The sequence below is a fragment of the Chelonia mydas genome, chromosome 2 (genome assembly GCF_015237465.2).
Source record: "Chelonia mydas isolate rCheMyd1 chromosome 2, rCheMyd1.pri.v2, whole genome shotgun sequence".
Lineage (NCBI taxonomy): Eukaryota > Metazoa > Chordata > Testudines > Cheloniidae > Chelonia > Chelonia mydas.
In genome coordinates, this window is record NC_057850.1 from 108,625,950 (window position 1) to 108,642,677 (window position 16,728).

The 16,728-nt window shown below is 43.2% G+C and overlaps 1 protein-coding gene across 7 annotated transcripts in view; it reads right to left on the reverse strand.

The window, feature by feature from the left end:
* Positions 1 to 16,728, reverse strand: part of DTNBP1 (dystrobrevin binding protein 1) — a 174,274-nt gene that overhangs the window by 128,172 nt on the left and 29,374 nt on the right. For all 7 annotated transcript variants that reach the window (XM_037893091.2, XM_037893089.2, XM_037893090.2 and 4 more), the window contains one exon: positions 12,307 to 12,439. In XM_037893091.2, coding sequence (XP_037749019.1) covers positions 12,307 to 12,439 — 133 coding nt within the window. The remainder of the gene's footprint in view (positions 1 to 12,306; positions 12,440 to 16,728) is intronic.

Consider the following 16,728-nt stretch of genomic DNA (forward strand, 5'->3'; position numbering starts at 1 on the left):
GTTGAAAGCAGCTATCAAATCCCCCCTCATTCTTCTCTTCTGAAGACTAAACAATTCCAGTTCCCTCAGCCTCGCCTCATAAGTCATGTGTTCCAGTCCCCTAATCATTTTTGTTGCCCTCCACTGGACTCTTTCCAATTTTTCCACATCCTTCTTGTAGTATGGGGCCCAAAACTGGACACAGTACTCCAGAAGAGGCCTCACCAATGTCGAATAGAGGGGAACGATCACGTCCCTTGATCTGCTGGCAATGCCCCTACTTATACATCCCAAAATCGGCCACTGGCCATGGGCCTTCTTGGCAACAACGGCACACTGTTGACTCATACCTAGCTTCTCGTCCACTGTCACCCCTAGGTCCTTTTCTGCAGAACTGCTGCCGAGCCATTCGGTCCCTAGTCTGTAGCGGTGCATGGGATTCTTCCGTCCTAAGTGCAGGACTCTGCACTTGTTCTTGTTGAACCTCATCAGATTTCTTTTGGCCCAATCCTCTAATTTGCTAGGTCCCTCTGTATCCTATCCCTACCCTCCAGCGTACCTACCACTCCTCCCAGGTTAGTGTCATCTGCAAACTTGCTGAGGGTGCAATCCACACCATCCTCCAGATCATTTATGAAGATATTGAACAAAACCAGCCCCAGGACCGACCCTTGGGGCACTCCGCTTGATACCGGCTGCCAACTAGACATAGAGCCATTGATCACTACCCGTTGAGCCCGACAATCTAGCCAGTTTTCTATTCACCTTATCGTCCATTTATACAGCCCATACTTCTTTAACTTACTGGCAAGAATACTGTGGGAGACTGTGTCAAAAGCTTTGCTAAAGTCAGGGAACACCACATCCACGGCTTTCCCCTCATCCACAGAGCCAGTTATCTCATCATAGAAGGCAATTAGTTTAGTCAGGCATGACTTGCCCTTGGTGAATCCATGCTGACTGTTCCTGATCACTTTCCTCTCCTCTAAGTGCTTCCAAATTGATTCCTTGAGGACCGGCTCCATGATTTTTCCGGGGACTGAGGTGAGGCTGACTGGCCTATAGTTCCCAGGATCCTCCTTCTTCCCTTTTTTAAAGATGGGCACTACATTAGCCTTTTTCCAGTCGTCCCGGACCTCCCCCGATTGCCATGAGTTTTCAAAGATAATGGCCAATGGCTCTGCAATCACATCCGCCAACTCCTTTAGCACTCTTCGATGCAGCGCATCCGGCCCCATGGACTTGTGCACGTCCAGCTTTTCTAAATAGTCCCTAACCACTTCTTTCTCCACAGAGAGCTGGTCACCTCCTCCCCATGCTGTGCTGCCCAGTGCAGCAGTCTGGGAGCTAACCTTGTTTGTGAAGACAGAGGCAAAAAAAGCATTGAGTACATTAGCTTTTTCCATGTCCTCTGTCACTAGGTTGCCTCCCTCATTCAGTAAGGGGCCCACACTTTCCTTGACTTTCTTCTTGTTGCTAACACACCTGAAGAAACCCTTCTTGTTACTCTTAACATCTCTTGCTAGCTGCAACTCCAGGTGTGATTTGGCCTTCCTGATTTCACTCCTGCATGCCTGAGCAATATCTTTATACTCATCCCTGGTCATTTGTCCCATCTTCCACTTCTTGTAAGCTTCTTTTTTGTGTTCAAGATCAGCAAGGATTTCACTGTTAAGCCAAGCTGGTCGCCTGCCATATTTACTATTCTTTCTACACATCGGGATGGTTTGTCCCTGTAACCTCAATAAGGATTCTTTAAAATACAGCCAGCTCTCCTGCACTCCTTTCCCCCTCATCTTATTCTCCCAGGGGATCCTGTCCATCAGATCCCTGAGGTTGTCAAAGTCTGCTTTTCTGAAGTCCAGGGTCTGTATTCTGCTGCTCTCCTTTCTTCCTTGTGTTAGGATCCTGAACTCGACCATTTCATGGTCACTGCCTCCCAGGTTCCCATCCACTTTTGCTTCCCCTACTAATTCTTCCCAGTTTGTGAGCAGCAGGTCAAGAAGAGCTCTGCCCCTAGTTGGCTCCTCCAGCACTTGCACCAGGAAATTGTCCCCTACACTTTCCAAAAACTTCCTGGATTGTCTGTGCACCGCTGCTCTCCCAGCAGATATCAGGGTGATTGAAGTCTCCCATGAGAACCAGGGCCTGCGATCTAGTAGCTTCTGCAAGTTGCCGGAAGAAAGCCTCGTCCACCTCATCCCCCTGGTCCGGTGGTCTATAGCAGACTCCCACCACATCATCACCCTTGTTGCTCACACTTCTAAACTTAATCCAGAGACTCTCAGGTTTTTCTGCAGTTTCATTCCGGAGCTCTGAGCAGTCATACTGCTCTTACATACAATGCAACTCCCCCATCTTTTCTGCCCTGCCTGAACAGTTTATATCCATCCATGACAGTACTCTGGTCATGTGAGTTATCCCACCAAGTCTCTGTTATTCCAATCACATCATAATTCCTTGACATCACCAGGACCTCCAGTTCTCCCTGCTTGTTTCCCAGGCTTCGTGCATTTGTGTATAGGCACTTGAAATAACTTGCTGTTTGTCCTGCTTTCTTAGTATGAGGCAGGAGCCCTCCCCTTTTGCGTTCTCCTGCTCGTGCTTCCTCCCCGTACCCCACGTCCCCACTTACATCAGGGCTTTGGTCTCCTTCCCCCGGTGAACCTAGTTTAAAGCCCTCCTCACTAGGTTAGCCAGCCTGCATGTGAAGATGCTCTTCCCTCTCTTTGTTAGGTGGAGCCCGTCTATGCCTAGCACTCCTCCTTCTTAGATCATCATCCCATGGTCAAAGAATCCAAAGCCTTCTCTCCGACACCACCTGCGTAGCCATTCGTTGACTTCCACGATTCGACGGTCTCTACCCAGGCCTTTTCCTTCCACGGGGAGGATGGACGAAAACACCACTTGTGCCTCAAACGCCTTTATCCTTCTTCCCAGAGCCACGTAGTCTGCAGCGATCCGCTCAGGGTCATTCTTGGCAGTATCATTGGTGCCCACGTGGAGAAGCAGGAAGGGGTAGCGATTCGAGGGGCTTGATGAGTCTTGGCAGTCTCTCCGTCACATCATGAATCCTAGCTCCTGGCAAGCAGCAGACTTCTCACTTTTCCCGGTTGGGGCGGCAGATAGATGACTTAGTCCCCCTGAGCAGAGAGTCCCCGACCACCACCACCCGCCTCCTCCTCTTCTTTCAAACAGTTGTGCACCTTCCTTACAGTAATTTTACCTAGATCACATTTTCCTAAATTGCTGAGGAGAATGTCATGTGGGACTGTGCCAAAAGCATTACTAAAAATCAAGATAGATCACATCTACTGCTTCCTTGATTTACTAGGCCAGTAACCCTGCCAAAGGAGGAAATCAGGTTGGTTTGGCATCATTTGTTCTTGACAAATTCATGCTGGCTATTCTTTATAACTAAGGATACGATTTAGTCATGGATTCCATGACTTTACTACACCTCTGACTTCAGCTTCAGCTATCAGGAATGGGGGCGGAGCTGCGGCTGTGCATCCCCAACCCATGCGTTCTGCTGGGGCTGTGCGCCCCCAACCCGCAGCTTTGGCCAGAGAATGGGCTGTGCACACCCCCACATGGCGGTGGGGCTCCCAGTCCCCTCCATGGGGCTCCAGTTGTTATTCGTTCCCCACATCCTCTCCCCCCCCATTATTTTTAGTAAAAGTCAGACAGATCACGGCTCCCATGTATTTTTATTACCTGCAACCTGTTTTTGACTTTTACTAAAAATAACCATGACAAAATCTTAACCTTACTTATAACCCTATTGTCCTTTAGGTACTTACAAAATAATTTGTTCCACTATCTTTCCAAAGATCAAGTATCAAAGTTAAACTGACTGACCTATAATTTCCCAGGTCCTCTTCGTTGCCCTTTTTAAAGATAAGTGCTATGTCTGTCCTTCTCCAGTCCTCTAGGACCTTACCCATCCTCCACGAATTACCAAAAATAATTGCTAGTGGTTCCAAGTTTGCTTCAACTAGTTCCTTAAGTACCCTAGGATGAATTTCATCAGGCCCTGAAAATCTGAATACATCTAAACTTATCTAAACATTCTTTAACCTGTTCTTTTCCTATTTTGACTCGTGTGCCTTCCTCCTTATTAATGTTGTATTGTATATCCGGTCACCATTTTTGGGAAAACTGATGCAAAATAGGCATTGAACACCTCATCCTTCTTGATGTCACCAGTTATTAGCTCTCTTTCCCCACTACACTTTCCTTCATCTTCCTCTTGCTCCTCATGTATTTATAGAACCACTTCTTATTGTGTTCATGGCCCTTGCTAGGTATAAATCATTTTATCGTTTAGCTTTTCTGATTTTGTCCTTACATGCTTGTGCTATTCTTTTGTAATTAGCCTTAGCAATTCATCCGTGTTTCCACTTTTTGATTTTCAGGTCATTAAAGAGCTCCTGGTAGAGCCTGTGATGCTGTGCATAAGAAAGATGACCATTTGTATCATTGTTGCTACCACTGTTATACAATGAAACAAAACTTGTACAATGTCATGTAAGATGTCAATTGAAAAGTTTCAAAGTAACAGCCGTGTTAGTCTGTATTTGTAAAAGGAAAAGGAGTACTTGTGGCACCTTAGAGACTAACCAATTTATTTGAGCATAAGCTTTCGTGAGCTACAGCTCTCTTCATCGGATGCAAGTGAGCTGTAGCTCACGAAAGCTTATGCTCAAATAAATTGGTTAGTCTCTAAGGTGCCACAAGTACTCCTTTTCTAAATTGAAAAGTTATGATTTGCTAAGTATGATTATCCTGTTTATATGCATGTATCATCTCTGTATCTGAAGATATGAATATTGGCTATGTACATGTATCTTAAAAATGTGTTGTATTCCTGGGTGACAACCCCAGGCAGAATTTACATTAGGGCTAGACAGCTACCTGTTGATGGCCTATCAACAACACTCCACTCTCACAATGGACCATTGAAGAAACTCATCCTGTTCAGCTAGCTCTTCCTGAGGATGTCTCAGACAGCAAACAAGCAATGACCACCCCGTGATTCAGCAAAACATGTAAGGGCATGTGATGTGCTCATGTGAACATGGACTCCATCTTGGGCCAGTAACTTTCCACATACAGGAGCTGTGGGCTTTGCTTGGGACAATAAATTTCCATGCACATGGCAAAGGATATAAAAAGACCTCTGAGACACCTCCATGTTGCTTCTTCCCTGCTCTAATTCTCTGGACTGAATTTACAACTAAAAGGAGAATCTTGAACTACGGACTGAGGTCCTTTCAATCTTTTAGAAGTTACCAGAGAGACTTTTGCAAGCCAGCAGTCTATTCCACCACTGCTGCAAACCTGATATAAGGACTTTGTAATCATTTGTATGTATATGATCTATCATTTATAACTTTTATATTATTAATAAATCTTTAGTTAGTTACTAAGAATTGACTGACAGTTTGATATTTGGATAAAATCTGAGATCTGGGGATATGTGCCTGATCCTTTGGGATTAGAAAGAACATCACATATAATGAAACAGATTTATAACAACCTCTCACTATATTAGATTTGGTTGTCTGGATCAGAGCCAAGCGCTGGAATGCCCAAAAGGGACTGTCTGGCTTCAGGTTAACTAGTGCGCTGGAGAAGCTCTTTTGTTATTTGCTTGGTGAATCAACTTATAGGGTAAATCACCAGCTTTGGGGATGGTCTGCCCTATTACTTGCAATCTGCCCTGAGTGTAGCATTCTCAGTGTGGCCCATCCGAGGCACCTGGTCACAGAGCCATACTGGCCTCCTACAATTCTTCCTTTAGTTCCTTTGCATTGGAATAGGTTGCAGTTGTATGTTTAATACAGTCTCCTTGAAAAATTGGCAGCTCTCCTGAATTCCTTCATCCCTTCAATTTTCTTCACAGGGGACTTGATCTGCTAAGTCCCTCAGTTTGTTTAAATCTGCTTTTTTGAAGTGCATTTTCCTTACTCTGCTGCTCTCACGCCTTCCTTTCCTTACAATCATGAAATCCACATAATGTCATAATCACTTTTACCCAAATGCTTATTGTAGCAGAAGCTAAGGAATCAATGGGTGACACGTCCTGATAATATTTTCAGCGAATCTCCAGGACATTATTTGTATACTTTGAAGTTTTGGAAGATAATGCTGTAATGGACTGCATTTGCACCAAGAATACTGATTTCATTATGGGCTGCCTGCCATTGTGTCTCTCTGCACTACAAAAAAAATCTTGTGCCCTTATCAAAATCTGTCTCTCCACAGAACTGGTTCCATAATTCTCACAGGTAGGATATGGATTATTTTACCTTTTGTCTTCTAATGCTACCAAGATCTTGCTGATGTGTTGGTTTATTTTAGTTTATTTTGAGGAAAGGGTAAACTTGTACCTAAGACAATGAGTGAGTTCAATTGCACATCTAAGCTTGCCAGAATTCTATTTTTTTAAAATAATTCTGATTGATGTTTCTTTAAGCATATTTTCCAACTTTTATCCATTTATAACTGCACAAAGTTATGGCTTTTAAGGATTTTTTCCCTATTTTCATCTATTTACATTTTCACAGTTGCAGGAAATTATGTGGGGGAGGAATCAGAAAATTTAATGACTGTAAATGTTAAGATTTAAAAAGGTAGAAGATTGATAACTGTTCACACACACATTGTCAACACATCAAAATATACCAAATAAATATCTTTAAACTTTAATAAGTTCCCAATCAGAATTCTCTCTTTGCCTATCTGTAAATTTAGACTATCATTGGAAATACTTTGTCAGTTTGTGTGCATGGTGAAATGAACATTTACTGCCATTTACCAACAAAAATCTAATCCTTCAAAGCCTAACGTAGACTTCCTTGATTATCTCAAGCACCCATTTGCTGAGGTGGTTCACTCTCAGATGGGGGTGTACCCTGAAACACGTCTCAGAGGGATGGAATCAGCCTAGAACTGAGAAACTAAAAACAAAAACACAAGTTGGAGTTCGATTGTTTTCTAAAGAATCCCAGCCTTGGTCTTCCAACTCTCAAAACAGAATGGCCTCCTCCTAATTTGTGATCTCAATACTGGAACCTGGATGATCAAATTCTTCAAAGGGAACAGCTGCTGATATAAGATAATTTGAAGAGTCTCTGTCCCTGGAATGAGGGAGGGACTTATTCTCATCTAAAGATTCAATGACTGCTTTGTCTGTATGCTCAACTTACCAAAAAAGTACACCTCAGGCACATCTTTGAAAGTTATGAATAACAGCAAATCAGTCAGGTGCAGCATTATCCCTGAAAAAGCTGCTAGGAAAATCTAGTTTAAAATAGATTTTATGTATTTTTTAATTTTTGAGCACTCTCACAATTGTCTCCTAGATGAGGACAGATCTGCACAATAAGAGATTGCAGCCAATACTCAGCACTGAGGCTGTTGTATCCAAGTTTAGTCTGTTCAATGATTCACTCTCTTGTCCATGTGTTTGGCAGGAATACTCCCTCAGCTGGTATGATTAGGCCTTTTACTAATGAAGCTGCAGGCTTCACCTTAGCCAGAGTAATGAAGACCTTTTAGTCCTTAGGTACCAATATGTCTTCATAGGGATTTCCCACTCCCCCTTAATTACACCCTAATAAACCAGATAAGGAAGAACTAGACAGCATTCCTTCAACTTTTCAGGATGTTTTATTAATTTTCATTTTCTAAAAACATAAACACGTATGAAGTTAGTCGTAGATTGTGCTTAATTCTGAGAAGCTTAATTAAGAGTCTCAGGTATCTCACTCAAAATCCCAGCTCTAGAGATTCAACCTTCTCTTTAGAAGATCTAGAGGGGAGACTCATATGAGAGGTTTTAAGATATTGTGCTGCCCCTTTAAGAGCAAAATGTGAGCAACTGCCTTCACCAGTCCTTGTGACAAATCCTTGAGAGCAGGGGGAAAGCACATTACCAGGGAGATCAAAAAAGAATCTGCAGAAACATCCTGCATGTCTGCACCCTAAGGAAAACAGTAGTCACACTGGGCTAGATCCACAAAGGGACTAGGGAGACAAGGCGGGTGAGATAGGATCAGGTGCCCTGCCACCCAGTGGAATCAATCCTCAGCCCCACATTAGGTGCCCAGGCTTCCTATACAATGCATAGGCAGTTAGGCACCTAAAAAACAAGAGAGTCATAAAAGCCTGCACACAGAGCAGGGACGTGCGTAAGCTGGCCAGTAGGAAGTATCAAGAAAAGGGGTGCAAACAAAGCCCTGCCCCTGAAACTCAGTTAGGTGCCTATCCCCGCTTGGGATTCACAGCTGTGAACCCTCCCCTGGAATTAGGCACCTACACCAGGTCAGCCGTTTTGCAAAAAGGGGTGGTGGCGGTGCCCCCCCCCCCCCCCCATACCTAATAGTTCAGTGGTTAAAGCGCTCACCTGGGTGGTGGGCGATATCCCCACTCTGCCTAATTTGGAGCAAAGACTTGAACTCATGTTTCCTAGGTAATTGCCCTAACCACTGGACTATAAAGCAATTCTGGGGTGGGTATCTCAGTCTCTCCTTTTGAAGCTATTTTACTTTGCATGAAATACTTAAATACTCCTTGGAGCAAGGACTGGAACCTGGGTTATCCTGAGAAAGTGTGCTAATCACTAGGCTATAGAATCACTCTCTCTCTCACCCAATGAATATTTAAATATTTTATATAGAGAGGAGGTAGATCCATCTCACAGAGAAGGAGGTCTGAATCACTTCACCTCATGCTACCAGCTGCTGGGTCCAGGCTGAGTGGGGCGTGACAACACAGAATGAGGAGGGAGCCGGAGCCAGAGGAAACAAATGACTCACTAGTATTAGAAAGGTTGTGGGAGCTGGCACCTTTTATGGCAGCTACGGCTTTGTAAGAAAGACAGTTTGTGAGAAGGGGGATATTTTGTAGCCTTTTCAACCATCTCAGCACAGAACTTGCCTATGTGCTGGCTGGGAGCAGGAATTTCTTTCTCCAAGTGTGTCTGTTGAGTTTTGAGGAGAAAACCATTGAAGACAATGAAGAAAAAGTTAAAGTTAATCTTTTACAAATCCTGTAAAGGCTCTGCTACAAAGGGAGACCTTTCATCTGTGTGCCATCTGGAGGCAGAGAATTCTGAAGCGTTCTTCCTGAGAAACAGTCCTATGCTCAGAGCACAGATACGGTCAGCCTGCCCCTGGAGATGGGGAATGCCCACTGTGAAGACTGACATGGAGGCTACTGAGAATGATTCAGTTCTAAATACCCATAAACTCTGAAATACAAGACAGTGATAAGTGATACTTGCTCTAATTTACAAGATGAAAGAAATATATAGTATAAACCTCTAGGAGGCAGAAGAGTTAGCCTACAGAGTGCAGTTCATAAGTGTATAATTTTAAAGCTTTCAGCTACATATTCTAAAGCAAAATATACAAGAAAGCTGTGATAGAACTAAATTTAGTACATTTTAAAGAGAAAAAAGAATACTGTCGGTATTGTATCATTTACTAAGACCCTCTAATTCTCCCTCTACTGAAAGCAGCCTATCAGATGTTCTTAATATGGCACTGATTTGAAAGCTGAAGCAAACAGTTTACAACAGTGATTCTACCTTTCAAAAACACTGAAGATCATAATTCTCTCAAATACAAACAGCATATATTCTAGTATACAGTTATCCTAATTCATAGAATATGTGAATGTGCTCCAGTGGGCACAGTATTCTGCCCCCCCTTCTGTCCTGTGCCATCCAATCCGTCCCTGTCCCACTCCTGTCTATTCCTGACCCATGGATTCTCATCCCAATCCCATTTTCTTCATTTAGCCAATCCCAATTTCCACTCCCCAGGTTTCCCATCCCGGTCCCACCCTCCTTGCCCAGCAGTCCTAAATTTCACTCATCCAGACTACAGTAACTCCTCGCTTAACATTGTTATTATGTTCTTGAAAAATGCGACTTTAAATGAAATGATGTTAAGCGAATCCAATTTTCCCATAAGAATTAATGTAAATGGGGAGGTTAGGTTCCACGCAAATTTTTTTCACCAGACAAAAGACATTATATATATATTGTGACAGGGTCGGGCCAGATGGCTACAGGAGAGTGACAGAAGGCAGATATATTAGCCCCAGATTAAGCAGGTCCCTTTTCCCTGGGTAAGGTAACAGGGGCAGTTCCAAAACAATCAGGAACTGGTTGGAACCAATTAAGGCAGGAAGGCTAATTAGGACACCTGGAGCCAATTAAGAAGCTGCTAGAATCAATTAAGACAGGCAGGCTAATCAGGGCACCTGGTTTAAAAAGGACCTCACTTCAGTCACTGAGGGGTGCGCAAGTAGCTGAGAGTGAGAGGACGTGCTGTTGGAGGTCTGAGGAATACAAACAGTATCTGGCATCAGGAGGAAGGTCCTGTGGTGAGGATAAAGAAGGTGTTGGGAGGAGACCATGGGGACGTAGCCCAGGGAGTTGTAACGGTCACACAGCTGTTACAAGAAACACAGTAGGCAGCTGTGATCCACAGGGCCCTGGGTTGGAACCTGGAGTACAGAACCTGGAGTACAGAGGTCCCGGGTTCCCGCCATCCCCCTCCCCCATATTGGATATAAGAGGAGTTGACCTGGACTGTGGGTCCCACCAGAGGGGAAGGTCCCTGGCCTGTCCTCTGACCCACTAGGTGGATCAGCAGAGACTGCGGGGATTGTTCTACTTCCTTTTCCCCATGCTGGCCAGTGATGAGGTTAGCTGAGCAAATGGCAGGTTTGAGCCACTAGCAAAACTACTGGGCTTCCATGAACCTCTGAGGCGAGCAAATCCACCAATAAGCGCAGGACCTACCAAGGCAAAGGAGGAACTTTGTCACAATATACAGTATAAGTTTTAAACAAGTTCTAATCAGAGGATTGTCTGGGAACCTGCTCATGAGCTCCCTGAGCTTCACTAAAGCAACCGTGTTGATATCAGGTGGGATATTTCCCAGGGAATGCGTTGCTGCTAAATGATGAACTAGCACTCAGCTGAGCCCTCAAGGGTTAACACGTTGTTGTTAATGTAACCTCACACTCTACAAGGCAGCACCAAGGGAGGAGACACGATAGAACAGCAGCTGCAAACACTTCCCTGTGGAAACAGAACAGGATGATGAACCCACGCTATACACGCACCACTCCCTCCTCCGGACAGTGCATGCATGGCTGCACAGGTGTTGACTAACCGAAGTGCACGGGGAGGGGGGGCGCGCAGGGGCGGGAGGGAGTACGCTCAACCCTCAGCTCTGCCCCAGGCCCGCCCCCACTCCACCCCCTCCCCCAAGCGCATCCTCTCTCCTCCCCCCAGCCTCCTGACCACCCGTGAAACAGCTGATTGCTGCAGAGAGGAGGTGTGGGGAGGGAGGGGGGGAGCTGCTGATCCAAGGGGCCGCCGGAGGGGCGTGAAGCACTGGAGTGTGGTGGAGGGGAGCTGATAGGGGAATGGGGGGGCTGCCAGCCCACCCTGCTTCCAAGCCCCCACAGCCAAACAATGTTATAAGGAAACAGTGCGAAACTTTAAATGAGTACATTCTCTCATCGATCAGGGACGTAACAATGAAACAACGTTAACCAGGACGATATTAAGTGAGGAGTTACTGTACTTGTCCCAGTTCCCCATCTCAATCCCATTGTCCAAACCACCCCAAATTTCCTTCCCCATCTCCTTATCCAATTTGTGTTTCCCCCACCATTACCCTATGTTCTCTATACCCACTGGCTTCCAATCCTAATCTCCCACCCCAGGCTCCCTTGCATCTTAGTTCCAATCCCCATGTGTCCCCCCTAGCTACTTGTCCCAGTCTCTTTGCCCAGCCAGTCTCAGTTCATCCCATACCCCAGCTTCTCGTCAGATGTGTTTCCTCTCGCCCCCACAGGTCCTCAGTACCAATCTCTCTTCCCACCCCCAGTTCCTCAGCCAATCTCTCAGTCTCCACCCCTCCCACACACACACCTATTGGGTCCTTGTTCCCACCTCCACCCTATTTCTCTCTCTGGCTCCCAGTCCCATTCTCCTTGCCAGATTAGGCGATTCTCTCGCAGAAATGCAATTTACAGATAAATTCTCTAGGAGTGTTCAATAATTGAACACACTCATTATGTATGATAACCAGCTAGTTTTCAGGCAACTGTTACAAACATGTAAGCATTTAAGCAACAGAGACAGACATTCTATAAAACAGAGAAATCATCTATTAGAGTAAAAATAGCTTTATAATTATGATTCACAGAACAGCTGAATTATTGTCAGTCCTATGTGACTAAATTTTTTACAATGCTCTCTACACCTGTTAAAAAACACATCACACAACTTACCCAGATTTGCTGTCATGGACTCCAGATCTCCTAAAAACCCTGGAATTTGCTGAAGTTGTTCCTGCAGCTCTATTAGACTACTCCTCTTCTTCTCCCAGTGTGCAGAAAGCATCACAACTTCGCTATCCACTAGCTGTAATATTTACAACCAATGATAAAACTTAGTTTGTATTTACTTGCAAAATAGTGATTCATGAACTTCAGCTTTTGAGCATCTTGATTGATTTTTATAATCCATGCATCCACAAAGCCTATGACTAGAGCAATGAACTTTCACTGCTGAGAGAGATGGTCACAGTATGCTTTTGTACAGATTGAGGAGGGGGTGGGGTTAAAAATGTTTAAGTTCAATATGCACTAACAGGAAGTCTCCATAAAATGTAGCCTTTGCTATTCATGATCAAGTATTTATTTCTACTTATTTCAGGAGTAAATATTTATAAAAAACAGCTTCTCTGTGAAGATTCTGGCCCTCCTCTCCCCCAAGTTTAAGCTCTTAAATATCTGAATACCCTGTCCTTCAAGGGGGAGTGATTTAAATCAGCAAGCAGGAAACTGATTTAAATCATCTATTTTCATCTTTTTATGTTTGTACTTTTTAGTTATTTTTGATTCTCAATGATTGGTAAACATTAAAACATGTTGATTTGCAACTAAATACAGCCTTTACACTAAATTATGCTTCATTTTTCTTAACCAGGAAAATTGCTTAAATCAATCTGTATAGATTAAGTATACTATATAGCTTTACATACATTTATTCAGATGCTTAATTTTTTAAATTTTTATGACGTTAGGAAAAGGTGAATGATGCATTTCTTATTTACTAGATAAATGAAAAAACAAACAATATCAAGGTCTACTTGGATGGAAATTAAAATTAAATTAAAATGGACAAAAACGGCATTTAAAAATTTTGTTTATTAGTTTACTCCTAGCAAATTCTGCGCCACTGTGGGCATACAGAAACATGTCCCCCTGCAGACTCTTTTTCACACAGAAAACTGGTTTTTGTGGGGAAGCAAAGAAAAGCTGCACTTGTGCTCACTCACCTATCCCCAGCAGTGGGGATGCATGTGTTTGGGTACCCAGAGCAGCTGGAGGAGAGGTAAGTCACTGCAGGAGTGTGGTCTGGGGATGCCCCGACTGCCAAGGGACATTAGTCCCAGCTGAGCAGGGTGAAGAAGGGGAGAAGGATGACAGAGACAGAGTTCCCCCTCCTCTGCCTGGAGCAGCCGGGGCTGGGTCAGATCAACACCCCCGCCCCCCCCCCAGAAACCTCCCACAGCTACAGAAAGCTCTGCAAAGTGGGATGGGGGCAGGGCTTGGCAGGAGGTGTCTGGGTGTAGGGGGTGAGGCTCGGCTGGGGGTGGGTCCAGATGCACAGAGGTTAGACAGACAGAGGGAGCAGCTCCCTGTACAGTGACCCCTTCCCCGCACTTCCTGGCCCCATCACTCCTCAGCCATAGGTGAAGGAGTCACTGTACAGGGAGCTGCTCCCCTATTCACCCAATGCCCATGCATCTGCTCTCCCCCCCGCCAAGCCTCCCCCCTCCACAAACCTGGAACCCCCCCCCCCGCATCGGAAACCTCTGCACCCAGAACCCCAGACCCCCCCCCAGCCTCACCCCCTGCATCAGGAACCCCCCACACCCAGACCTGCACCCCACTGAGCCTCAACCAGCTACACCCTGGCCCACACCCCACCAAGCCCCAATCCCCCAGCACCTAGACACCCCGCTGAGCCCTAACCACTGCCCCTGGACACTTCAGTCCCATTCCCCCTGCACCCAAAACCTCCAACAAGCCACTGTGCATCCAGATCCCCCCCACAGAGTTGTCCGCACACAGACTGCACCACACAGAAACCCAATACTCGGTGCCAAAAAATTAAAAATTTTAAAATTCTGCAGACCATTTTCAATTATTTTGGTAATTTATTTCAATATACTTGTCAGGAAATAATTGAAAATGGTATGATTATATTGTGTTATTTTGACAAATGAAGTATGCAGAATTTTAAAATATTGTGTATAGAATTTTTATTTCTTGGTGCACAATTCCCTCAGGAGTATTAAGTTAAATAAAACTATCCTAAATGTGCTTAATACATAAGAAAAGGTTCATCAAAACATGTTCTGCTTTTAAAACTGATTTATTAAGCAAAGGGAGAATTATCTATATTAAGTGAATTGAACAGAATGTTTCTGGTCACCACATCCTTCAAAATTTTAGGACTAGTTGATCTCATTCTCCCTCACCTAGTTTTTATACATAGATTGGAAGTTTCCCTGCTTTTTCAACTCCAACTGGTTTCTTAACTCTGAATGAACTAGATGAGTAAACCAAAAGGAGGAGAATATTCTTCTACAGGTATAAAGACAAGCTACTGCTATCAAAAGCTGTTTTAGCTCTTAAACTCGGATTACCCAGTGATTTTACCTAGTGCAGTAGTAAACTTTCTTTAAAAACTTAGCAAACGTGCTATTTAGTATTATTTTTATTTACTTTACATTTAAATAGATTACAAATTTAGGCCTTAACATAACTGTCAAAATTTCAGGTTTATTTTTTAAAAATAAACCTGTATTTAATTTAAATTTTAAAAATCTGATATTTTTGTTTATTTTTTAAAAACATTAATTTTTATCTGCCCTGCTGCCCTTACAATTAAGGACGGAGAGCTCTCAATTCACATCTCTGGGTCTTCTGAAGAAGTCCTCAAGGAAAGAAACATGAAATTCCAGACATTTTTACGGTTAAAAAAATATGCAGCACTAAAGTGGTGGGTTTTTGTTTGTTTTGTTTTTTTAAGTCCTTCAGACCTCTTTAAACATTGTAAAGGAAAAGAGGGCACAAAATAATATCCAACTGTTATCATATCTTTAAAATATAAACAATATAATTCTCTGTGAACACAACTGTTGGAATTATTAATATTTGAAATTAATATGGGAAACCACCAAACACTAATTTAATCATAAGTTCCTTTATTACATTCAGAGGCCAAATGGTACTTATGCAATAACGCTAAACATGCCTAAAAAGCCTAAATAATATGCAATGTACTACATCCAAATACTAAGAAAACACATATAAGTATCTTGATCAAGATACTTACAAACTCAGGCTAAACTCAGGGTGCTTAAACCCATATTGATTGGCTCCAACATGGTCAGGCAGGTATAAGCAATGAACCCTTTAAGACTTTACTTTTTATACCTTTACCAAACAAGTGATGTCACTGCCAATTACTGACTTCAGCTAAAAACCAATTTGAGACAGTTCACCCTTATTTCCAGTCTTAATCCAGATAAGCTTTACAACCTCCTTTCTTCCCAAGGCCTCTCCTCCCCTCCTTTTTGCCATGCAACTGTTTCCCATTGTAACTGGGTTCACAAAGGCTTTAACACTGGTGTGTGGGTTGGGGAAGGGCCGTGTTGGCTCATGTTAAGATTCTCTTTGTTTGATTTAAAACCATCTTCAGTCACCCCTATTGATCAGAGGCTCTCTTTTTAGAAACTTCCCCTTATCTTATTATTCTTTGAACCAGACATCCTCCCTATTTTATTCCTGCTGGCCTTGTAGTTCATTGTTTTCAAGGCCTTCCTTCTACCTGCTAGTCAGGACTTTTTTTTACAACACATATATATTTCCTTAACCAAACTTAAGCTAACTTTAATTTTATACTTCTCCTACAAAAGGATTCTCAGTACTGGATACAGGGTTTTATCTAGAGGGGAAAATATCATTTAAATATGAAGTTGTAAGCTGGAAATGTAACCTAAATTAATAAAGCACTCTTCCAGCACTCTATGCTTAAGGAAAATAAATACAATAAAGCAACAAATCTTTCTTCACATATTACAGTCATGTGGAAAAATGTGAAAAACTTCAGGCATGACAGCTCAAAAATGGTCAAAGCAATTTTACAGAGCAGTGGGGGTAAACCTTTGACAGTAGATGATTGGACTCTAAGACCAAAGAGGTTCCTTCCAGTCTTATATTCTAAATATCAACATTTATAACCATCTTAACCATTTTGCAACAATTTAATCTTATAATGTTACAAGCCTGATTTAGTCTTTACTAATTGTAAGAGATATTTTTAATTTCACATACATGATGCTTGGAGAATAATAGCTCATATTTAAGTTTGTAGATGCTTGTTTTATTAAATTAAGTGTTTAGCCTAATTAAATAAATTCCTAGGCGAAAACTGTTTTCCCCCCAAAAATGAGTGACAAGGAGAAAACCTCCAAAAATACCTTCCCCTTTGTTAAGGGATAGGAAGATATTCTTCTTCTAGGATTTAAAGAGAAGCAGTGAATAGCAACAGATTTATCAAGGCTACATACCTTTGTCTACACCTACAGCAGCACGTAGAGTACAGGGACAACAAGTGTAGCTATACGCTGCAGT